This window comes from Schistocerca gregaria, chromosome 8, assembly GCF_023897955.1.
Source record: "Schistocerca gregaria isolate iqSchGreg1 chromosome 8, iqSchGreg1.2, whole genome shotgun sequence".
In the NCBI taxonomy this organism is placed as follows: Eukaryota; Metazoa; Arthropoda; class Insecta; order Orthoptera; family Acrididae; genus Schistocerca; species Schistocerca gregaria.
The window spans coordinates 477862804-477889362 of NC_064927.1; the positions used below are offsets into that span (position 1 = coordinate 477862804).

Consider the following 26559-nt stretch of genomic DNA (forward strand, 5'->3'; position numbering starts at 1 on the left):
GTGTTAAACTGACTGTTTGGAATAGGGTCAGTAAAGAACATGTAGTACACTTCAGTGTATGTGTTCACTTGGTTTGTTGTAGAGCTAACACTCCTGGTGATAATATATTAATGTAATTATATTGTTTGCCGTCCTTATTTTGTCCTGACAGTTGTTGTTTACAGGAGCCAACCAGATGAAAAAAAAGTATGTAATAAGACACGAGACTTCTCTTCCCAGTGCCATCTACGTTTATAGCCCCAATCAGCACGATGGTCTAAGCAGCTGTGACCTACCCGAAGGGAGTACGATATTCCCCAGTGAAACTCCGAACGCTCACTTTCTAATAAGCAGGAGAACCTGTCGTCCCCGTGCCTGTCGTGTGTATTTCTCCCCCCTGTACTCATCTCTCTCTTTCTTTTCACCCAGAGCGTATACCCGAGTTCCCATGTGTGTGTGTGTGTGTCTGTATTTGGGCTGCAGCTGGAGCAGCGATGAAAGCGAAGCCGCGACGGGCGGAAGAAAATGGAAGTCTCTCCCCAGAAGGGGACCCCCCCCCCCCCCCGCGCGTCCACCATCCCGTGTCCCCCGGCTCGGGTTGCTTGCTGCCCCCATTACAGACGGGGTCCTCTCGTCGCGTCCTGATTCCCCCTGCTGCGCCGACCGTGAGCCGCTGACCTCACCTGCGTCCAGGCCAGACGAGACAACGCCTGCGCCTGCGACAGCGCCAGAGCTGCTTTCGTCCTGGATGTCCGCCGCGTGCCGGCGAGACCGTCTGTCCGCCGGCGTCGGCAATTAATGTGGCGAGAGCTATCCTCCCCACGGGTCACTACCGAGCGACGCTTTCCTCCACCGAACGGTTTCTCCGCACTCTGTGTTCGCTGGCTCGATTACCGGTTAGCCGCATCCACTCCCAGGCAGAACACCAGTGTGATATCGGTAGGATGCAGGTAGGTCGAACCTCATACGCTCCTCTACAACACTCTCTAGTACCAAGTCTCAATGAAACACCACGAGCAACACCTATCCATACAATTGCTGTTTTCTGTCTGAGAAAACATTTGCTGCGCTTAGGTATGAAAAGGACACGTCGAATGGAGGACAAAAATTTCACTGCACAGTGATTCGAAAGCCCAGTTGTTTACTAATAGAAATTGTGCAGCTTAATTTCTGATCTGTTCTGGAATATTTCTGTGATATAAGTGGTGACTTGTGACGTCAGTCCATCGTAAATTTCGGTGTACTATTGAACGAGCATTTGGAAAATGTCAGTCCGTAGACCGGTAGCCATCAAAAACCGTAGTCTACGTGCGCCACTACATCTACTCTCCGGAAGCTCGATGTGTGGTTCGGACAAATTATGGTATCATCCCCTTTTCATCTTCAGTTGGCGAATGATGCTTGAAGTAACTCGTTGCCTCCTACGTAACGGTACGTGTGCTGTCGAAATTTCAGCAGTAACCCTCTCGTTGAACTACAACATCTGTTAGTGTCCGCAGACAAAAATGTAAAAGGTAACTGTTACCGGAAAATGAAGGATTTAGAAGAACTGTACGATACCAATGGCGCGGAACCATTCGGAAAGCAACGAATAAGGGTATGTGATGGAGACTCATTTATTATTCACAGTTAAGCTCATATTGAAAAACCCAGAACAATTATACGTATTGGCCTATTAACGAACATGGCTCGAGCGGAGCACAAACTTACGACATCCCATCGACCGAGACTCTGTTCCCATACTTCTACTTTTACTCTCGCCTCTGTTGTAGCATGTGGCGCTGGGTTTCCATGAGCGTCTCCGTAACGCTGCCTGCCTTAACAAACAAATATGCCATCAATGCATGTATGCGTGTCTGTAGAAACATTGTATCATACTTCCGAACAACACAGGTGCTGCTAAATCAGATATGTAACTAATTAGCCGTTCTTCTTTGTAGTTTCTCCATCTCCATTAACCCAACGTGGTAATGGCTTCCAGATTATCGATAACTACTCAAGAAACTGCAAACAGTTCTTTCTTAACCCTCTTTTTGGTGTAGGCGAATTACAGTTCCTGACAATTCGTCTACTAAATATCACCCTGGACTCATATACTGACGCTTATGCCTGGAAGGATTGTCGAGATACCGATCACATGTTACACGATCGTAGACCGTTCCTCGTACTACCTTGTAGGCAGTACTAGGTAAGTCGGAACACGCCTAACGCCTAATCAAATGGCTCTGAGCACTATAAGACTTAACTTCTGAGGTAATCAGTCGCCTAGAACTTAGAAATAATTAAACCTAACTAACCTAAGAAGATCACACACATCTATGCCCGAGGCAGGATTCGAACCTGCGGCCGTAGCGGTCGCTCGGCTCCAGACTACAACCGCACGGTCACTCCGGCTGGTTAACGCCTAACCCCTGACTGATGTTCACGTTTACGAATATCACCATGGCATCTGTTTTCCTATAAGTAGCAGCACAGGTCTCTCCAGAAAATTATTTTGGTATTGTTACTGTTACTAGTGATTTGTCGCCCATTGTGTAATCGAACACCAAAGGGCCTTCGCACCTATTGGTATGTCACACGTCGACTGTCAACTGTCAGTCACTGTTCCAAATGTCAGTGCTCCGTAAATGTTCCGCAGGTGTCGTCCAACAGTTCTCAGTACTACGCTAGTCGTTACTGCTCACCACCTAACGATACACGGTCTTACAATGATCTAGATTTCATCGAAACAGGTTACCATTGGCAAGTGATTTTGAATTTTTGAATTACAGTTTCGATCAAGACTGACTATTACTTCAAATTATTTAATCACATTCCAATAATGTTTTCAAAAATTATTGATGTAGATGATGAGCACTGAGGATTTCGATAGGGAGTAGTCGTCCAACACGACGTCAGATTCCAACTGGACAGCAAAAGGCAGACAGCTGTGTAGCACATTACGGTCTTCTGAGGATTAAGGAAGACAGAACAGTACTCTACTAGTCTCAAAGTGCGCAGAAATTAATATGTATGCAGCGGACTATGGAAGCTCCGACTAAGGGCAAAAGTTGCCAGGATTTGTAAGTCGCTTTGCGTTTTGGTACGTGCAGTCACAAACAAGACAACAGTGTGGCCAGAAGAGTAGGCACGGTCCTTTTAGAAGAACTACACCGCGAGAGCGTAGAATTGTTGTATTGGTTATTACATACAAGTATATGTCAATAATTGAAATCTAGGCGCTGATTACACGCAGGGTGTCAACATGAACTGTCTTATTTCCCTTTTTGCGTTTGCCCGTTTTTACACTCGGTTTGCATTGTCATACACCGGTTTTGGCACTGCTATAGGCTTTAGGTGGCCGGAAGCCCTTCCTGACGCCGTAACTCTAACCTCGGAGGAATTTGTGTGCCATCTGTGTTTATCTAGTGTAGGTCTCGTGTTCTGGGGTGCATGTGAGGCGAGACATGTGGACGACAGCCTAGAAACCACACCCATACCGGCAGTCATACCAGTCGTTGTCTTTAAACAGCGAGCTGTGTTCCATCCCGGGCTGGCTCGACTTCTGGTGACCAGCAAGAGTGTGTCATAGCGGTCTCGGCTGTCCGGGCGGGTTTGTGCCACCATGAACCATGGGGAAAGTATTTATAGAAGCCAGGCAGGCTTTCAGGTTGCTACGCGTCGTTTACCGCACGGACATCACACCACCGACAACTGATACTCGTACGTTGTAAAATCAAAGTTAACTGGAACACTGATGCCACTCTTTATACCCCGCAATGAGCCACGCCAATGTGTCTGCGAAAGGTCACAGCAGGACGTGATTTTCGAGAGCCATACCTCTCCAACACCTAAGAAAAACAAGTGGGCAGCTATTGGACGTGACAGCGGTACTGTTTTGGTAATTACTGAAAGCAGGTTAAATGTTCGCCCTTACGTGGTAAATATGTGAACCATAAAGTCGCACCCTCAAGACCGGGGTACCATACTGTGAGGTGACAAAATCCATCGATACTTCCTAATATCTTGTCTGATGTCCTTTGGTCGCCGTAGCGCAGCAACTGCACGTGTCATGGACTGAACAAATCGTCGGAAGTCCCCTGCGGAAATTGATCCATACAGCCTCTATACCCGTCCACAGCTGCGAATGTGTTGCCGCTACAGTATTTCGTCCTCGAACTGATCTCTCGATTATGTCCCGTAAATGTTCTATGGAATTCTTGTCTGGTTGGGCAAATCATTCAATCTAGATGCCCAGAATGTTCGTCATACTAATCGCAAACAATTGTGGCCCGGTGACACTGTGCATTGTCATCCAAAAAAATTCCATCGTTGTTTGGGAACACGGTCCAGTTAATGATCGGTTCAATTGGACCAGAGGGCGCAGTCCATTCCCTGTAAACGCAGCACACATCATTATGGGGTCACCAGCAGCTTACACGGTGCTTTGTTGACCATTTAAATCCATGACTTCATGGGCTCTGCGCCACACTCGAACCCTACCATCAGCCCTTACCAGCTGAAATTGGGACTCACCTAGACCACACTTTTTCAGCCGTCCAGGGTCCTATATGATCACGAGCCCAGCAGGGGTGCTTCACTCTATGACGTGCTGTTAGCAAAGGCATTCGCGTCGGTCGTCTGCCGCCACAGCCCATTAACGCCAAATTCCGTCGTACTGTCCAAGCAGAAACGTTCGTTGTAAGACTAACATTGGTTTCGGCCCGCCCGGTTGGCCGTGCGGTCTAACGCACGCCTTACCGGGCGGGAAGGAGCGCCTGGTCCTCGGCACGAATCCGTCCGGTCAACCGGCCAGTCTGAGGATGGTTTTTAGGCGGTTTTCCATCTGCCTCGGTGAATGCGGGCTGGTTCCCCTTATTCCGCCTCAGTCACACTATGTCGGCGATTGCTGCGCAAACAAGTTCTCCACGTACGCGTACCCCACCATTACTCTACCACACAAACATAGGGGTTACACTCGTCTGGTGTGAGACGTTTCCTGCGGAGTGCACCGGGGGCCGAATCACACAATAACCCTGTGGGACGGTGGAGGGGTGAGGTGGACTGCGTTAGTCGTCGTGGGGTTGTGCATCTCTGCGACTACGGCGGGGACGGAACCTCTCCGTCGTTTCTAGGTCCCCGGTTAACATACAATACAATACAATACAATACCACATTGATTTCTGTGGTTGTTTCAAACAGTGTTGCTTGTCTTTTAACACTGACATATAGGCAAACGCCGCCACTCTCGGTCATTAAGTGAAAGCCGTCAGCTGCTGCGTTGTCTGTGGTGAGTGGTAATGCCTGAAATTTTGGATTCTCGGCACAGTCTTAACACTGTGGACCTCAGAATATTCAATTCTCTAACAATTTCCGAAACGCAACGTTCCTGACCTCTAGCTCTAACCACCAATTCCCGTTGATTCCCATCGTTCGGCCATTAACATATCGGAAACCTTTTCACACGAATCATATGAATAAAAATGACAGCTGCACCAACGCAATACACTTTAATATCTTATGTACACGGTACTACCGCCATCTGTTTATACACATATCACTATATCATGACTTTTCTCAACACTTTGCATTGCAAATTCCAGCAGAATACTGCAATACCTCAATCCACAAGAGGCATAAAGAAAGTACAGGTCCTTGTCTAACCTGTCAGGTCACCTAATATGTCTCTGATACAGCATCTCTGGAATGTGACTGAAACACCAGACTGTCATATCGGAATCCTGTCAGCAATATTCATTGTCTTACACCGCATGTGTTCCAGACATCGCAAGAAATTCCTCAAAATGGATGATGATGGTTGGTTTTTGGGGCGCACACTGTGGGGTTATCAGCGCCCCTAGAAATTCCCAAACTTTGCTCAGTCTAATATCGTCACTTCCATAAATGATGATGAATTATGAGGGCAACACAAACACACATTCATCTCAAGGCAGGTGAAAATCCTTGATCCCGCCGCGAATCTAACTCGGGACCTTGTGCTCGGCAAGCGAAAACGTGACCGCAAGACCACGAGCTGAGGACCTCAAAATGGAAGTCGATGCTGTTTGCTTCCGCGATGCAACAATACAGGAATGTATACGTGCCCGTGGCGGTCACGTGTCATACAGATGCTGATGATGATTATTAGTTCTGACTGAAATGAAAGTTTAATCATTTAATAATTGTTATGTATTGAACACGTCAAAGAAGTTTGCGAAATACTGGACCAGTGCTTCACTGTGTAGCACTTTCCTTTCCCGTCGTATAGTTGTTGATAAATTTTATACTCATGTCTGAGTCGAAACTTTTGTGAAATGCGTGCGTACGTTCCACGTGCATAGAATTGGAGGACAATTACAGACCGTGCAGGAAATACTTCCGTTCCGCAGGAGAGAGCAGTGTTGTTTTATCGCCAGTAAGTATCCTTTGCAATTAAGATTGGCTTCCACGGTCCTGAATTCCTCCATCCGGAGATGTATCAGCACTGCAGATACCGCGTCCAGAGAGAAAGTCAAGTTCTCTCCAATGGGGGCTTCCTGCTGGGGAAGTACAGAGAACGCAGAACCGTTAAAAGCTAGCTTTTCACGTACCAAATGTATTACAAAAGGAAAAACGTGGATATCTGAAATATTACGGTTCTGAAACAGTTCACGTACCTAATGCTTTACTGGCCCCTGTGACCTGCGTCGTAACAGGTTAGCAATGTGCTGGAGCTGTACATTTTTACTATCAAATTAATGACACTGTTGAGAGCACTTTGTCTTTTGGCTTTGTTTGGATTTACATAGTTACAATGGGTTAATATAATGCAACAGAGGTCGATATTGCGGTGCAAACCAAGTACCGTTTATGTTCATTACCTTAGAGGCTGCAGTAGCTTTTGTAGTTGTCACAACTAATACGACATCTTTAGCTCTGAGCAGTTTAGCTATTGTTTACTGTACTTAAAATAGATCTAAGAGCAAATATGAATAGCTAATACAGCCACTACGTAGCAATATTTGCTGATTTTCTGTGCTATTCAGTTTGTGTATTCATCGAGAGAAAATAACTGTTTATTGCTGTCCTACGCACTCCAATCTCTATTGTCCTATTCTCCTGGCGGAACGTAAAAAACACTGTGATCTCAACATAATAATTACACAGTTTTACTTTAAATAGTGGTTCTCTAAATTCACCCAACTGTGTTTCCTAAGAACTATGCTGTCTTTTTTCCAACGTAGTTAGTTGCATGTTACATAGAAGATCTGGATGATTTATTTTTATCGAAATTATTTAGAATGAGTCAATGTGCCCTATATGTACACATGATTAGTTTTAACTTTGACGAATGTGTTACAACCAGCTTTAAAATTACTTTTTTTTTACGGGCTAGCGATTTGGAGATAAAAGTTGTTCTTTTTTTTTGTGGCCTCACCCTATGTATTCACGGGACTGGCATATTATTCTGAATTTGACAATGTTAGTAGCGGAGGGTGGCCTCACACCTTTCCTGTTGCCATCCTCCTGTCTCCTCCTTCCGCTTTCAATTTGTGAACTGCATCTGTCTGTGTCTTGTTTTATCCCACGTGGAAGTGCGAGAACGTTTTCGAATTTTTTGCGAATAATTGAGGTGGACCGTGTATACCAGCCCGATATTCACCTGAAAACCACGCCCAGTCGGCCAGCCACACGGGTCCTCGTCGTCAATCCTCTGGCTTATTTGACCCACGACCGGCGCGCCTCCCGAATCCCGGAATGGCAGATCAAAAACTCTGCTATCTGTTAGGCACTTTATGTTACTGGACAAAGGACTAAAAAATTTTCTGATGCTTATTGAAACCTTTTCTGTGACAGAAACAGTGTTAATTATGCGTAACAGAGGTAATTTCTTATTGTAGTGTTGCAGGTATGGACATAACGATTCCTCCAAGGATTCTCATGAAAGTGCCCCAAAATTTCTGTTACAGCTTTGCATCGTCTATAAACATCTGATATGACCGCAGAACACGTGTCTGAATACTCACATTGAAACGTCCCCTTAGAAAAATTATACACGACTGTGCTTAAACTGACACACAATAGTTTTTAGGGCAACGCAATCTGACTTTCAGTAATCCCTACAAGAGAATGGCCCTGACTAACATTAACCTATATGTTTCACAAATCACTTACCTCACAAAAATCTTCGTTACTAGAACTACTGCAATACAGCGAGCGCCACTACTACCAGCTAACTAAAAGATTCAAACTACGAAAGTCACTAACTACTGATAGGCACAGTTAGCAAATGAAAGATTTTAATAGAGAACAAACAATGTATTTACCTTAATAGTAAGTTCATGACACCAATTCTTACAAATCTCAAAACTCCGCCATCTCTCTCCCCACGTCTACCACCGCTGGCGGCTCACCTCCAACTGCGCAACGCTACGCGCTGTTAGCATCCAGCTGCCGCTGCCCAACACTACAATGGCAGACAACAGTTCAAACCAGCCACAGACTGCACACGGCACAGCCAGTGATTTTCATACAGAGGTGGTGTTACAAATAAAAAAACCTAAACAGCCTACTCACAACATTAGATGTCTGTTGCCTTCCTTCCTGATAATAATTATGAACGACGAATAAATACTCTACAACTGGTCGCACAAGCGTCTTGCAAACTATTTCCTTTACAGAAGCAGTGCACTTCCTCAGAAGCCTTCCAATATGTCTGAGTCTTCCATTCACATTCTCTAATTACGCGAGCATTCCGCTTCGTATCTCTTCTTAATATTAACACAACTTATGCGTTTTTAAGTGCATAATCGCCACTAATCCTGTAATCGAATACTATAGGTTCTTTTCCCTTTGCTATATGCATTATCTTCAGTTTATGCACTTTTGAACGGAACTGTCGTTTATTACAAGTGAATATTTTCTGCAAGTTTTCTTACATTTCCTCTGTACGACAGTATCGTCAGTGAACAACTATGTAGTGTCGTTGATCCTGTCTGATAAACTGAACCTGTAACAGGACACTGGTGAGATGCCTCATACAATAGGGGCACCGAAATTAAAACGAGAGACAAGGAAAAAAAGTGAGTAAACTGCTCAGTAGTTCAAAAGTGATCGCAAAACTGTAAATGTATTTATCTCACTGTCAGTCAAGGCGTTCAATGCGTTCCTGCGAAAGTACTGTTGCCTACAGAACCGTGATTGTACCCAAGCGTGCACTTCTTTGTCCGAAGCAAATCGACCACCACGAATGTACTTCTTTAGTGTTCCAAAAATATGGAGATCACATGGGAAGAGGTACGAACTGTGTAGAGGAGTAGAGGAAGTGTAAAAGGCTACCCAGCGAAACTTCTGTAGTGCAGTCGAAACAACCTTCACAACACGTGGGCGCGCCCACTCTTTTTCTGCAATTAATAAGTAAATAAATCTAATCTTGGGCACGTGGTGCAAATCTGACACTGTACAGTATCTTATACACGAATAAATTGTGTAAGGGGCGATTATACATCTACATCCATACTCCGCAAGCCACCTGACGGTGTGGCGGAAGGTACTTTGAGTAGCTCTATCGGTTCTGCCTTCTATTCCAGTCTCGTACTGTTCGTGAAAAGAAAGATTGTCGGTATGCTTCTGTGTGGGCTCTAATCTCTCTGACCTTATCCTCATGGTCTCTTAGCGAGGTATACGTGGGAGGGAGCAATATACTGCTTGACTCCTCGGTGAAGGTATGTTCTCGAAAATTCTACAAAAGCCCGTACCGAGCTACTGAGCGTCTCTCCTGCAGAGTCTTCCACTGGAGTTTATCTATCATCTCCGTAACGCTTCCGCGATTACTAAATGACCCTGTAACAAAGCGCGCTGCTCTCCGTTGGATCTTCTCTATCTCTTCTATCAACCCTATCTGGTACGGATCCGACACTGGTGAGCAATATTCAAGCAGTGGGCGAACAAGTGCACTGTAACCCACTTCCTATGTTTTCGGATTGCATTTCCTTAGGATTCTTCCAAATATTCTCAGTCAGGCATCAGCTTTACCGACGATCAACTTTATATGATAATTCCATTTTAAATCACTCCTAATGCGTACTCCCAGATAATTTATGGAATTAACTGCTTCCAGTTGCTGACCTGCTATATTGTAGCTAAATGATAGAGGATCTTTCTTTCTGTGTATTAGGAGCACATTACACGTGTCTGCATTGAGACTCCATTGCCATTCCCTGCACCATGCGTCAATTCGTTGCACATCCTCCTGTATTTCAGTACGATTTCCCATTGTTACAACCTCTCGATATACCACAGCATCATCCACAGAAAGCCTCAGTGAACTTCCGATGTTATCCACAAGGTTATTTATGTCTATTGTGAATAGCAACGGACCTACGACACTCTCCTGCGGTACACCTGAAATCACTCTTACTTCGGAAGACTTCTGTCCATTGAGAATGACATGCTGCGTTCTGTTATCTAGGGATTCTTGAATCCAATCACGCAATTAGTCTGATAGTCCATATACTCTTACTTTGTTCATCAAACGGCCGTGGGGCACTGTATCGAACAAAATAAGTAAAAATTAATAATAAATCAACATTATCCCTTTCTCTCTTGTTTGACCTATTCTGCCCTTATCGATTTCCTAATCCACTACACGTGGAAACACCTCTATGCGTCTTTCTTACTCTCACAGCGACATACTTGCAGCTAGTGACATAAATTGAAACTTTTTTTTTTTGCTGCATTAACGCATTAAAATATCTTCCTAGTTTGACTGCCGTACGGTGGTGGCGGCTCATACCGGACATCTGTGAGTAGCTGTACTTTAATTACAACCACCCTGCATGTATACGGTACACAAGGCACGCGTTGCAATCAGAAGGGGAACAAAAGATTGCTGTTCTGAGCTTTGAGAGGCCACTCTCTCAATTGCGGTTTGGGAGTCGCTGGTGTCGACTCTTTGGGAGCGGCGTATCACGTTGATTTCCGCATGTCGCGGAGAAAGCAAGGTCGCTCGGCAACCACAGAGTGGGTCGACGTTCTCGGGATAGCCGCTCCTCTGGCGTTTGGCGCTGAGCTGTCAGCGCACTCAGGATCCCGCACAATGGCCTGCGTTGTCCAAGGTAATTCGGTTTGGGCGCTGGACTGCGGTGAGCCTCTTACGCGGGCCACAGTTCGTAGCACACGGCAGATGTGCAGTTTCCGTGTTACAAATCATTCACGGGACTTCTGACGTATCGAGGAACAACATAGGTGGTACAATTGCTTTTTAGGGGTAACAGAATTGCAATTAAATTTTATTACTTAACCGATCAGCGTAACTTCGGTGCAATTTAAATTTTCACACTTCCGTCACTTTGGTACCTTTGCACTTATCCGACTACTCAAAACTGTTTTTACTACATAAAGGATTTTATTTTAACAGCTAACAGTTTCTCATTTCAGGCTGGAAAAGAATGCGTCAACACTGAACTGTGTACGACTCACGCCTCTCAGCAATTACATGTATGCAATCTGCTCTTTAAGGCGTGACTAGAAGAACAGTCACCACACATTGATGACTCCGAGGCCGTATATGTACGTGATGGAAGAGAAATACCGGCGTCGGCCGCATGATACCATTGAAATAACTGAGTGGCGACAAGTGAAAACTAAGCCGTAGCAGGACTCGAACGCGCAATTCCCGCTTAAAGCGAGCGGTCGCATTAACTGTTTCGATTATCCTAGCGTGTTTCACAGTCTGCTCAAAATATCAAGCACTTGACCGCGAAAGGCAAAGGTCCCGAGTTCGAGTCTCGGTCCGGCATACAGTTTTAATATGCCAGGAAGTTTCAAGCAATTGGTTGATTACTACTAAAATCTCTTTTTGAAAAAAGGAACAGTGAGGAAAGACGAAGACATGAAATTAAAAGGAGTAAATGGAGGGGAGTGATAACTGAGCGGGAAGCAGATTATCGAAACCGGTAGGAGATACTGCTACGTCTAAAATCGACACTGCCTCTACGGCTACACATCATTTGCAAGATATGTCGGCAGGACTCGAACGCTCTTTGACCGGAAAATAAGAAATTCTGAACTCTCCAGCGTTACTGCATTGTGGGCAAATTTAAGTGACCCGGAGAACAGAGTCCCAGAGTACAAAGAAACACACAGAGAATAGGAAAGAGACCTGACTAGCAGCTGTTGAAAGTGACCACCATTCATCTCTCGGCACTTTTGGGACCTGATTAGCAAGTTACTGGAGGTGAATCGAAGCTGGGCTGCTGGAATTGCTGCAAAATAGTTCAAATGGCTCTGAGCACTATGGGACTTAAGATCTGAGGTCATCAGTCCCCTAGAGCTTAGAACTACTTAAACCTAACTAACCTAAGGACATCACACACATCCATGACCGAGGCAGGATTTGAACAATCGACCGTAGCAGTCACGCGGTTCCAGACTGAAGCGCCTAGAACCGCTCAGCCACAGCGGCTGGCTGGAATTGCTGTAGTCCCATCCGAAATGTTGTGGTGCAATTCTTAAAAATTATGAGTGCTGTTACGATACACCTTAGAGTTGGGGGCTCCCCAAGCAAACTAATCGTACGCTGACGGATCAGATGACCTGAGCGGCTAGGTAGGGCCGCGATCAGACTGACCTCTATCAACTCTCTTAGGCTTGAAGATTGTGTAAGTGTTTTCCCAGGTTCAGCCGACTGTATGGGCAGTTGTTCCATCATGTTCGAACAAACTGTAGGCCTCCTACTTCTTCGCTAATGCCGCTAAAAATTGTTTCAAAATGTCTGGGCTACTTTTATTTGCCCCATTCTGTATAAAACTTCATGACAATTGTTAGAATTCATAATTTCTGCACGACAAAGCTGTAACAACGTGTCATCCTATGAAGTACGTGCATTTATTAGATAGACGACAATGAACAGTTAGTCTTCCCCCTTCCCCAACACACTCCCGTACATGACATTCCACCTTGACATTCGCCTTCACTACCCGAGGACAAAAGGAAGTTGGAAAAACGTCTCACAGTTGACATACGGGCAGCTGGGCCTAAAGCTCATCCAAACCAGTCAAACCAAAAACCAACAAATTTAGAAGAACAGTTGTATGCAAAACTGATGGTTCCCTCAAAGGGAAGTGAAACTCTCCAGAGGAGCTCTTAATTTAATGTGACTCTGTTGGGAGCGACTTTTTCTTGCTGTGCTGCATTCCGCCGAGCCTGTTCTGCGTTGGGTGTCGGAGGCGGTAGACAAGAGCCAAATTCGTAGCCGATGCTGCGTTTAACGTGAAGTGTTGCGCACCTGCCACTTTCCTTTCACGGCGAGTGTGCGCCACAACTGATAAAACTATGGCCCTCTCTAGAGTATCCTACAGAACTTTTTACCGAAGATGGCAGCTTGCTAAGTAAATTACTGCAGGTGACTGGCAACCACTGCACTCCCCATAAGCGACATAGGGAATGAATTACGGTATACTTGCGGCTGTTCATCTGAGTTCAGATGGAAAAAAAAACAAGTCGGATGACTACCAGCAAGTACACCATTAATCATTCACCCGACGAAAACACGAGAGACAGCATGGGTAATAAATATCTGCGGAATATAATATCTTCTTCTGCTGCCGAATTCGTACTGGCATTGTGATTTGGGCCTATAGACAAATGAGCGCGGACATCAAGTTATTGTTTCAGTATTGTTAATTGATGATCGCACACAGGATCTCTGGAACTGAATATTAGGATTCTGCAGTTGAGGGCTTGATATTAAGTTCCAGAGATACGCAACTGATAAAAGCATACTGTCACTGTATTAGTGGACATTAAGAGGGGGTGTGCCCATCCTTCACCTTTATGAGTGCTTGAATATTGCCGGGGACACTTTCACTAGGTGCCTGAATGTCTGTGGAGGAATGGCAAACCATTCTTCCTCGTGATCCGAAACTGATATTATAACGCATTCCAAAGGTTACCTGCCCGCAAACCATTACCTCACCGATGCAGTTTTATGACAGGGTTCCTTGTCATGACTCAGGAGAAAAGGTACATCTTTGAGGGATTGATATTATTAGTGATAATGAAAAAGCTCGTCATGCAAACTTATGTCCTGTTTCTAATAGTTTCCAAGAAAACTAATGAAGACAGTGTGGAGCAGGACAAATGCAAGTGACTGTAAATGGAACACAGTGATCTAATGAATTGTTTAACTGTTTTCCTTTCTTCACAATAGATGTTCAGGAAGTCCACCATGAACTACGATGCGTTTAGCAGCTCTTGTAGACCGCTGCTTTGCTGGTGATGTGAGCTCTTTCATACGGTACTTTACTTGAGCGTGCATATGTAAAATGAAATCGAGAAGCCGACCTGGGTGGCCGAGCGGTTCTAGGCGCTACAGTCCGGAACCACGCGACCGCTACGATCGCAGGTTCGAATCCTGCATAGGGCATGGGTGTGTGTGATGTCCTTAGCAGTTCTATGTTCTAGAGGACTGATGATCCCAGAAGTTAAGTCCCATAGTGCTCAGAGCCATTACTTTGTCCATCTTCACCAGACTCACATCGTACCCCTTTACAGTGGTCTGTCGGTCATCAGACTTTAGAATCGATTTCTGAGTGGCGCTTCGCCTCGCGCTGGTGAGCAGTATGTCATGGCCAGCCTCAGAGCGGGTGCAGCGTTGCTGCGCCGGCCCGGAACGGAGATGCCGCCGCGTGAAAGTGGCCACGCACACAGCCTCAGATGCAGCAGCGACTGCCTCCGGCCGATTAAGCGGAAAGTGGCCCGTGCCTGACGCTGGGGCGCTGGCGCGCGCCTAGCGAAAGCTGACAGCCGCTCTCCGTCACAGCGGCGCTCTGCGTCCAGGCGTACACTGTCCAGGATCCTTCAGCGGAAACACTTACCAGCGCCGTTTTTCTAGTTTTTTACCACAGAAAACTGTACAATTATTCTTATTTTTTCCCGACCTACACAGCTTTTCAATTTATACATTTGTGCTTTCCAACCAGTTCGCGTAACACTTCTTTCTATTCTGATGTTTATACCTCAAAACTTGGTCTACAGGGATGACCAATATCACTGTCCATGCATTTCTTGTTTGACGTAAGGGAACAAAAGGAACTGCGCCGCTGAGCTTAAAGCCTCCATCCGATGGACGGATCACTACCCGCCGTGACATGTTCTATCACTTCGTTGGCTACCGTGGGCTGGTTCGTAATTTAAACCACGGTACTGGAGCATAGTTCAGAGTTCAATAGCTGTACTTCTTCACCAATACTCCCCTTGCCGGCGAAAATGCTGACTAAGCCCCTTCCTTCACCAGATTTCGAACCACCTGCCTGCTGGTGTTAAACATTTTCATTTCAAAAACATACTTATTTACTTACAGTCACCCTCAATACACTAACCCTCATCTATCCTTACAAAGCCCCATAAGAGTTTTTCATTGATGAAAATAGTGCCGGTAGTCTTCCTATGCCGCGCGGGATTAGCCGAGCGGCTTAGGGCGCTGCAGTCATGGACTGTGCGGCGGAGGTTCGTGCCCTCCCTCGGGCGTGGGTGTGTGTGTTTGTCCTTAGGATAATTTAAGTTAAGTAGTGTGTATGCTTAGGGACTGATGACCTTAGCAGTTAAATCCAATAAGATTTCACACACATTAGTCTTCCTATGTGAGATCCTTGACGACGTTTGCCACCTTTTCTTTCGCTCCTTCAACGGATGTAAATTTTGTTCCTTTTAGTGCAGATTTGATTTTGGGGAACAGATAAGTCATATGGTGCTAGGTCAGACGAATAAGGTGCGAGGTTTAGTACTGGGAAGCTCTATTTGCTAGAAACATCTTAACAGACAGTGTGAAATTAGCCGGTGGGCTGTCTTGATGCAGAACCCATGACTTATTCTTAGACTTTTCGGTACTTTTTTTATTTTGAACAAGAACCTCCAAATAATAATAGCGTCATCTTCAGGAACCCAGTGAAGGTACACAATTCCATGAAAATCGAAAAAAATCATCATTGCTTTTAATCTAGGTTAGCTCATTGGAGCTTTTCCCACTTTTACTGAAGATGGGCTTTTCTAATGCGTAGATTGGAGCTTCGTTTCTGGATCGTAAGTGAAAAACGAAGATTTATCATGTGTCATCACTGCCTCCAAGAAATGAAGATCATTTTCACTGGTATTCATAGTGTCAAATGGTTCAAATCGCTCTGAGCAATGTGGGACTTAACTTCTGAGTACAGCAGTCCCCTAGAACGTAGAAATAGTTAAACCTAACTAACCTAAGGACATCGCACACATCCATGCACGAGCAGGATTCGAACCTGCGACCGTACCCGTCGCGCTGTTCCAGACTGCAGCGCCTAGAACCGCACGGTCACTGCGGCCGGCGTTCATAGTGTCAGTAATAACATTATACGTCCTTCTTTTTCTAAGATCGTGAGAATTTTCGGCACTTGTTCCACGCACACATTTGGCATCTTAAATTCATTATGTTAAATTTACCTTACGCGTTCCTTGTCAATTCCTACACTCTTAATAATCTATCGAATATTCAACAGACCGTCAGATCGAATCAGAATACTTACTTTTTAGATATTTTCGTGGGTCTTTGATGTAGAAGTGCGTGCCGGGCATGAATCGTCTTCAACGTCATGTGAAACTTCATGACAATTCGCTTCTCTGTAATTAAGTTTAAGATTTTTTTTCGGTACAAGAAAATAATAGTTCTCTCACAACCCGAAGGCCACGACCGCACTCATTTGTCTGCAGACGCCAGGACGCAGAGTTCGAGGCTTCATGCTTCTCATCTATTGGTCGTTCATCTTTGGCGCAAGCGTACTTACTCTGTCACAGCTTAAGTCCCGTTATCATTACTTTATAACCACACCTTGTAATTGCCTAAGAAGACAGTGCGATTCAGTACGTCTCGTTTGTGTAAACTGAATTCATTTTAAAACGACGCCAGAAGGAGTTTCGGCTGGTGTAGACCGCAAAATAAATGTGAACCATTGCACACTTGAGCTCTTCTCCAGATTAATCCGGGGCTGCAGAATATGTGATTTGCAAGTGCATTAAGATGCTTTCTCAAATCCCATATCAAATAAGAAAGGACGTCTTCCACGGTAGTTCGAATACTTTGCACGTTGGAATCCGTGAGATTCATCAAAGCAATGTACAACGTCTTCACTAAATTCTGAGGAGTGCCTTCTCTCATTGTCAAAAAAAAAAAAAATAAGTTTACCATAGTATTCAAAGCAGGTTTAGAGTTTAGCAAAGTACGCTCTAATCTTGTCTCTTCCGAAATGTGACCAAGCCTGGTAAAGCTATGCCCAGTGGAAACAAACCTCCGGGCAAACGACCGTGTTGCTTTACATTTGTGAACCGATGTGCAACACGTGGCGCTGTGCGCGAACTGTCCTTCAAGATGAAGAAGCTGCCTCCTCCGGGTAATGAAAATAACAAAAACGCTCGCTCCACTTCCTCATTCCTGACTGAGGCAAGGACCTGCTCAGCGCTTTCTACGTGTATGCTTCCTGCAGTGAGGGCAGTTGTGTAACGTGTAATAGACGCTCACCCAGATATGAGCTGGAGACGTCGCTGGTGCTAGTATTTCGTAATAACAGCAGTACTGGTAACTAGTGTGTGTGACGTCTAAATGAGTTCCTTTTCTGGTTACGTTACTGTCTCTTAGAAGCTTCTTAATGTCTAATTGAGGACAGTTTATGGTCACGTTACTGTTCTATAAAAGATCACTAAGAATACTGACTCGACGATCGACCACCTTGATTCAGACGTAGTATTGTTGCTCAGTAAAGGTGATGTCACAGATTCCAGTACCGCCGGCCGCTGTGCCCGAGCAGTTCTAGGCGCTTCAGTGTGGAACAGCGCGACCGCTACGGTCGTATATTCGAATCCTGCCTCGGGCATGGATGTGTGTGGTGTCCTTAGGTTAGTTAGGTTTAAGTAGTTCTAACTTCTAGTGGACTGATGACCACAGATGCTAAGTCCCGTAGTGTTCAGAGCCATTTGAACCATTTTGTTCCAGTACCACATCGAGCATTAGCGTGGCTTGTAAACGTGCCGGTACTATGCGTAACTCTTAATTATATTGAGAAATAATCCACATAATACTCGAGCTATTGTTGTTGAAGGATGGCTGAACGGATGGTATTTAAAGATGAAATTTTAAAAAAAGCTACGAAGTCGTTAAAACTGTTAGGTTATCATTACCACCACCACCACCACCCCCTCAATCGCCATCATCAACCATTTGGCAACCAGTTTTGGACAATCACCCTTCCAGAGATTTTATCGTCCACTACGACCTTCAGGTAAACCCATTCCTATTGCTCCTACACGTTTTCTCACTTCACCTACCTAGCCTGTAGACTATAAGGAAAGTAAAACAGGGATCGGCGGAACTTGTGGGTAGGCAACTGGATAGACGTTTCCCATTAGAGATTAGTCGGTTTCTCCTTCCAGTAATCTCATTTATTCCAATTCCAAGGAGGGATCAGTTACTGCTACCAGAAGTACCTCCCGCCACACACCGTCAGATGGCTTGCGAAATATCGATGTAGATATAGATGGAGATATTGCAAGCTGTTAAACATTTCTTATCCATTGCTCGATTAATATATAATTTCCATAACAAAATTGACCTTTCCCTGCTAGTTCTTCTTGAGGCCCTCATTAACACTTTCTTGCGCCACTTGTCATTGCTCATTCTTTTAACATGTCCAAACCACTGAAAACTTTTATTCTCCAGTCAACTTATTATGGTGCGTCTCACTGCAGTGCCGGCCAGAGTGGCCGAGCGGTTCTAGGCGCTACAGTCTGGAACTGCGCGACCGCTACGGTCCTGCCTCGGGAATGGATGTGTGTGAAGTCCTTAGGTTAGTTAGGTTTAAGTAGTAGACTTTAGCGCCTAGAACCGCTCGGCCACTCCGGCCGATAACTCTAGTTCTTCCATCATGATCTCGTAATAAGCCAGATACAGAGTAACGAAAATATACACCAGCTATCCAATTTCACTTTTACGTCCTTCCGCCATTCTCTACATATGAATGAAATCTAGAACTAAGCCAATGTAAGATACGCTACTACCTTAAAGGAATTGCAACCAGTTAGTTTACGCAAATTTTGAGCGTTTAAGTAATTCCATAGTCGTTTCTTGACTTATGCACCTCAGCAACACAATAGTAGCCTTGTTATCTTACCAAATTAGAGGAAAGAACATCATAGCTGACTGAACATAGTATATTCTTTAGGTCTGCATTGGTTTCGACGCTTTTTCGCAACCGCACTGTTTTTCGTGTCGAACATATATATCGCGAATGGCTTCTTGCGCCCTTTCACCCGTCATTCGCATCCCTGTAATGTAGTTAAGTGTCTGAAAGTGGTCATTTGCTGCCTACTTTCTTCAATAATTGTCGCCCTTAACAGCGGTCGTTCCGCTGAGAGTATTTCACGATGGCTTAATGTTGTTCGTGCTAAGTGACACGACGTGTCACTTATGCAAACCACAGGAAAAATTTCGTTTGGCGGAGAACGCCTTACGTATAGAGACAGTAGACAGCAAATCGCAAACTGTTACAGTTTGCTTCCTCGCTAGAATCTTCAGGGAAGAGCGTCACATGCTTACCACACAGTTTGCAGTATTAGCCTTTCCTTGTCCTGCTGCACGGTGCACATTGCGTTCATCAGTACAGTGACTTCCTTTTTAATGTTTCCTTTACTGCTTCCGCATTGACATAGGGTTCTTTTAATTATATAGTGTACCTGTAATAATCACCATTTTGAACACAGATCAGTGAGTACCAGAGAAATGTATGTTTTAACTTGTTCTGCCTGACGGCAGATCTTGTCATGGGGGAAGCCTCGTCAGAGAGATTTACCGGATGAGCGTCTAGGGAAGTGATTCCAGTGGTGGTTCCCTGTGGTCGTCCACTGATGATGATGAAATGATAATGAGGACGACACAACACCCAGTCCAAGAGTGGAGGAAATCTCCGACCCAGCCGGGAATCGTACCCGGGGCCTTTGGCGTGACAGACCGCCGTGCTGACCACTCAGCTATCGGGGCGAACAGAAACGTATGTAACAGTCACAGAATTTAAAAACAAGGCGTGAACTATCAACAGCTGCTGGTTAATATCACGTAAATCATCATAAATACATCGAGATTGAAATGAAAGAGATAAAATGGTACCGAAATTAAATTTACTTGCATGGGACACGAAAAAAAGAGAAAAAAATTTCCTCCTTGAACAACAGATTCCTTTGCTCTTTCAATGATACGATCGCAGGTCGCAGGTTCGAATCCTGCCTCGGGCATGGATGTGTGTGATGTCCTTAGGTTAGTTAGGTTTAAGTAGTTCTAAGTTCTAGGGGAGTGATGACCTCAGATGTTAAGTCTCATAGTGATTGGAGCCATTTTTTGAAAGCATTGTAGCTTCCTTTCCGGTGCAAAAATTTCTCTCTGAGACAACATTCCTGTCCCTTGAAACGTCCCCTTATAAAAATTTATACAAGACTGTGCTTAAACTGACACACAATATTTTTTTAGCGCAACGCAATCTGACTTTCAATAATCCCTACAAAAGAATGGCCCTGACTAACATTAACCTATACGTTTCACAAATCACTTACCTCACAAAAATCTTCGTTACTCAAGCTACTGCAATACCGCGAGGGCCACTACTGCCAGCTAACTAAAAGATTCAAACTACGGAAGTCACTAACTACTGATAGGCACAGTTAGCAAATGAAAGTTTTTAATAGAGAACAAACAATGTATTTACCTTAATAGTCATAATATATATATCAGTTCATGACACCAATTCTTACAAATTTCAAAACTCCGCCATCTCTCTCCCTACGTCCACCACTGCTGGCGGCTCACCTCCAACTGCGCAACGCTACGCGCTGTTAGCATTCATCTGCCGCTGCCCAACACTACAATGGCAGACAACAATTCAAACCAGCCACAGACTGCACCCGGCACAGCCAGTGATTTTTATACAGAGCGCTACGTGGCGGCGGCGTTACCAATAAGAAAACCTAAACAGCCTACTTACACCCTGTGTATGTATGTCCGAAGGAACAGTGCGTCGTTTTGCTTAACAACACAGGCACTGCGGTATTGTGTTTATCCCCCGTTACCAGGCAAAGACTCTCAATTAAAATGTCCTCCGCTACACGACAATTAACAATGGTTCAAATGCCGCTGAGCACTATGGGACTTAACTTCTGAGGTCTTCAGTCCCCTAGAACGTAGAACTACTTGAACCTAACTAACCTAAGGACATCACACACGTCCATGCCCGAGGCACGATTCGAACCTGCGACCGTTGTGGTCGCGTGGTTCCAGACTGTAGAGCCTATAACCGCTCGGCCACTTCGGCCGGTGACAATTAATAATATACGTACGAATACGGGTTGTGACACAGGAACAACGACAGATGGAAGTTTGGATCTGGCTGTGAGTCGGGCAAGGATAGGCAACGCGGTTAAGGTGACCGCTTGCATTAAATCGAAAATACAGGTTTGACTCCCGGTTTGGAACATACTTTCAGTATCGTCCTTCCCTTCTAAAGCTTCATGTAAACAGTCTCTGGTTGCACAAATAGCATTCATGCACCAGGTCAGAACAATATGCGATCGAAAATCACGGAAATATATGCTTTTAAAAAATTGCTAACGACAATTCCAAGTACTAATACTCTGATCACCCAAAACCTTATGACCACTGCCCACCGCGACTTTGGATACCGACTGATGACGTTGTGATTAGTAATCTAAGACGCGCAGACATGGATCGTGAATCACCCTAGCGAAGTGAGGAAATCCATTGAGCTAAGCGACTTTGACAAAGGGCAGATTAATATTATGCAGAGCCTATAACGACTGTTTCGAAAACGGCGAAGCTGGTTGAATGTTAACGTGCAACTGCCGTGAGCATCTCGGAAAGAGGTTGAAGGACCGTGAAACTACCACTAGGGGCTAAATGGTTGGACGTCCACGATACTTCACACAACGTGGGGTTCGGAGGCTTGTCTGCTCTGTAAAGTGGGATAGTTTGTGATCTGTGGCTCTCTGCCTAAAGAGCTCTATGTTGGTGCACGCACGAGTGTTTTGGACAGACCGATCATCGCACACTGTTGAACATGGAGTTTCGCAGCACATCACCCCGATATGTTCACACAATGACCCAATGTCATAGTGAAGTACGATTGCAGCGGGCACGGGACTATCGGATTCGACCGTTGATCAATGGAAACGGGTCGGCGCTTTGGGTGAATAACATTTTTGCTACACTAGGTCGGTGGTCGTCTCTACAAAGGCCGTCATCGAGGGTAGCGGTGGCTCCGAACGTGCAGCGCGCCGCGGACGCAGGCTGGTGGGAGCTGTATTATGTTAGGGGAGACGTTCTCCTGCACTTGGATGGGAATTGTGATCGAAAACGAAGACATGCTGACTGCTAAAAACCACCTGCATCCCATCATGCTTCATGTCTTCCCCGATGGCGTTGTCACTATTCACCACTTCAATTCATCATGTCTCGTAGTCAGAACCGTACTGCAGTGGTTTTAAGAACATCGTAGTGATCTCACATTGATGTATCGGCGACTAAATTCGTCTATGGAACCCATCTTTTGGTCGCAATCGGACACCATCACCGCGTACGCAAGTCAGTGGCCTATTATTTACTCGAAATGCATGTCCTGTGCGTAGACATGTTATGTCATATACTTCCACAAACCTACCAACAAACTGTCGTATACCTGACGTGTATTTCGTTCCATAGGTGGACAAACATGCTATTAAACAGGTGGTCTAGTTTGGCTCATTATTGTAAGAAGAGACTTTGAACTAATCTGTAAGGCATCACAAAGGCAAATGCATTGCTAAGTTTCTTGGACATCACCTGGTGTACCACATCAAGGGGATTTCCAGATGCTTCCTTTTACAAATTACACGGCCCATTTCTTCCTGTATCCAATACATTCCGACCTTACGTCAAATTCTAATGATTTCGTCACCGAAGAGACGTTAATCCCGAATCTTCCTTTATTCTTCTACAGTACAGAAAGAGATTCACAGCACAATGTCACCAGGGAAGCGCCTTCAGTCAAATCTGAAGCGCTGCAGTCATGGACTGTGCGGCTGGTCCCGGCGGAGGTTCGGGTCCTCCCTCGGGCATGGATGTGTATGTTTGTTCTTAGGATAATTTAAAGTAGTGTGTAAGCTTAGGGACTGATGACCTTAGCAGTTAAGTCCCATAAGATTTCACACACATTTGAACATTTTCTTCAAATCTGAAGCGACGTATAATTAATGATAATCACGGGACAGAAATGGGAATAAGTTTTTGGCATGAACAAATCACAACGTGTTGTTAGGCGTTCCGGTGAACAGTATCGTATGAAAAAGTATCAAATACAGAAGCACCAGGAAAATACAGGTTTACGCCTGTTAGGGTGCTCTGAGATTTACACACACACACACACACACACACACACACATACACATACACACACACACACACACACACACACACACACACACACACACACATAAGTATTACATACTCAGAAATTGTAAAGTCTAGAAGAAGTTGTTCAGCAGATACCATTCCAGTATGGGTCTGAATCTATAGTTCAAAATTTTTGTTGGTGAATACATGAAGACGGTTGAACGATAATGTAACTCATTTCTCCCTCTAGTGTTACGTTTATGACTATCACTGGTGTTTTGCGAAATGTGACTGATTGTCGATAACAAACTCTGTAGGAAGTAAGTGTAAAGTGAAGCTGTTGGCCATACGTCCAACTATTTGAAGCGTTGTCTACAAGCCCTAGAATGAACACTACATAGCATCCTTACTACACGCTTCTTTGTAGCAAACTGTTTCTTTCTTGAATGAGATTTTCACTCTGCAGCGGAGTGTGCGCTGATATTAAACTTCCTGGCAGATTAAAACTGTGTGCCCGACCGAGACTCGAACTCGGGACCTCTGCCTTTCGCTGGCAAGTGCTCTACCATCTGAGTTACCGAAGCACGACTCCCGCCCGGTACTCACAGCTTTACTTCTGCCAGTACCTCGTCACCTACCTTCCAAACTTTACAGAAGCTCTCCTGCGAACCTTTCTTGTATCTTTCTTAATGGAGTGTTGCCCAGGAATAGAATACCACGAGATATTAGGAAGTGAAAATGGGATACGTTAGAGAACTTTATGAAATATTAATCCAGAAAGTATGCTACTACTATTAAAGTCATAGAACTTAAACATTTCAAATTATGATCTAGTTCAAGTTCTTATGACACATCAAGAATTTGCGTTATCCTGTTTCATTTGTTGATTTGACTTCGAGCTTTAATTCTAACGGAATGATCAAGAGTAGTGTAAAACGTAATTTCATCTATTGTGTTTTATCAAATTTCAGGGACACTTGCACAGAATGAGTTAAAAGTGCTCATAAAATTTTGATTCTGTTTTCAAGTATTGACACATTCCAGTTAGGGTTGGTTAAAGTAGCTGCAAGATCATCAAAGTGAACTGTTTCAACTCCTTTGGCATACAATGGGAGATCATTTTTATATACCAAGAAAAAGAGTGGACCGAATAGTGATCCTTGTGCTGCGCCTATAGTAATTATTTCAAACACTGAAAATTCCGTTTCCACTAATGTATTCCATTGTTTTCCTATTTTGACACTCAGCATTCTTTTAGTTAGTCAGGATGGAAACTGTTTAGCAAAATGATATCTTACCGCTTGATAATTGGTAATGTTTAGGAGAATGTTGTAAACTGCACGAGCAAATACTTTTGAAAATCCCATTAAATACCATTAGGCAATAACTGATGAGTAATAGTATTAGTATTCGTGTTTTGGCTGCAATAGAGTATCGGCAAAACTATAAATTTGTAGAAGATGTGAGTATGAATTAGAACCACATCATCACAATCAACACGGTCAGCTCCACTAGCTCCTGAGTACGATATGCTGAGGCAAATATTGATTGTGCTGATAAAAGCTTCATTGGTACTTGTCAGTTATGAGAGCTGTATTGGTCTAGTATATAGTATTAAATATCGACCTTAATTTAACAAGGAGTTTCTAAGAATATTTTATTGTGGCATTGCACTGTCCAGAAGTGAACCACGGTCTATAGGAGATGTAGAAAGGAAGGCATTCGGAGCATTTGAAATGTGATGTTGATATGGAAAATATAGTGGTCAGATAAAACCAGTCAAGAAACATTTACAAAACACTAAGTAAAGTGCGGGACTGGATGATATGACTTGTTTCAAGACATCGAAAAAACCCTCACAGTTGTATAGTGAGCCAGAGCGGGTAAAAAATGTAGGATAAGAGAGAGATTGATATGTATTTTGCACAGATGAAGAGGCTGTGATGGCCTGCTTCAAATCTGACAGTGTACTGATGACGTGCGCTTTTCCAGTCCTATCCGCTAAGGAAAAAAGAAAGCCTTGTATTTGTTTGTAGACGCTGGGTACTCACGAGAGTTACGAGGGCGGCTGTCATGGTAGGCGCCGGCCGGTCCTGAGGGGCTTCCGCCGAGTAACCGAGTGTCCGGCGCCGGCCGCCGTCGACATATATATGCGCGCCGCGGTGCGTGGTGGGGGATGCTTCCCACAGGGAGAGGGGCCGGCTCGCGCGGGGTGCCGCGGTCGGCGGATTCACTGCCAAGGACGCTGGCCGCGGCGGCGCAGCCCGCGCGACCTCTGGGGGCAGCTGGCAGCGCGGGGACCCCGGTCCGGCCTCACCTTGCGTAAGCGCCGGATCGCATTCCCCGGCCGGCAGCGTAACTCTTCACTTCGGAATGAGGCGGTGGCAAACTGTGCACCGTTAAGTGCTCCGGATGAACTTCCTGGGCGCTGGGGCTGCCCTTTGACTTTCCGACACGGCCCGTTCGATATGTCTGAAGAGATTCACGACCCCATCGCAGCATCGTGTGTGGTGCACCCGACTACGAAATTTTACTTTTACAAATACTGCTACACATTCCACTCTTCTGACGCTAACTCCCATCTCTTTCCACTCTGGACCACTCTGATCATCCCGGCATACCAATTAAAGCCGGCTACTCAGTTACCTTTTCCCCAAATTCCTACGACTCTGTTACTCCTTACTTCTCTACCCATGGCCAGTTTAGCTGGTCCCGGATGTATTAAGTCATCTCCGTCGAACGTTCCCTTTCTCTGGAAACAATTTCTCGCAGACTCCATTCATTATCACTTTCATTAGTGTCTTAACTTCACGTTTCCTGTGTCCATTAAACTTTTAATGCACACCATAATTAAGTGTCATAGTTCAAGAAACAAACTCTTGTTGTTATTGCTACTAGCCGGCCGGAGTAGCCGAGCGGTTCTAGGCGCTTCAGTCTAGGCGCTTCGCAGGTTCGAATCCTGCCTCGGACACGGATGTGTGTGATGTCCTTAGGGTAGTTAGGTTTAAGTAGTGCTAAGTTCTATGGGACTCATGACCATAGAAGTTAAGTCCCACAGTGCTCAGAACCATTTGAACCATTTTTTGACATTGCTACTGTTAATAACTGGCTGATTACCTCACTTCGCCCAGTGATCAACTTACATCAATCTGAGCAACATGGCAGAAACC

The 26559-nt window shown here is 44.9% G+C and overlaps 1 protein-coding gene across 1 annotated transcript in view; it reads right to left on the reverse strand.

The window, feature by feature from the left end:
* The window catches only part of LOC126284312 (uncharacterized), a 76897-nt gene extending 51390 nt beyond the window's left edge, over positions 1-25507 (reverse strand). The window contains exon 1 of the mRNA XM_049983146.1: positions 25441-25507. Coding sequence (XP_049839103.1) covers positions 25441-25464 — 24 coding nt within the window. The 5' untranslated portion in view covers positions 25465-25507. The remainder of the gene's footprint in view (positions 1-25440) is intronic.
* Between the last annotated feature and the right edge of the window lie 1052 nt (positions 25508-26559).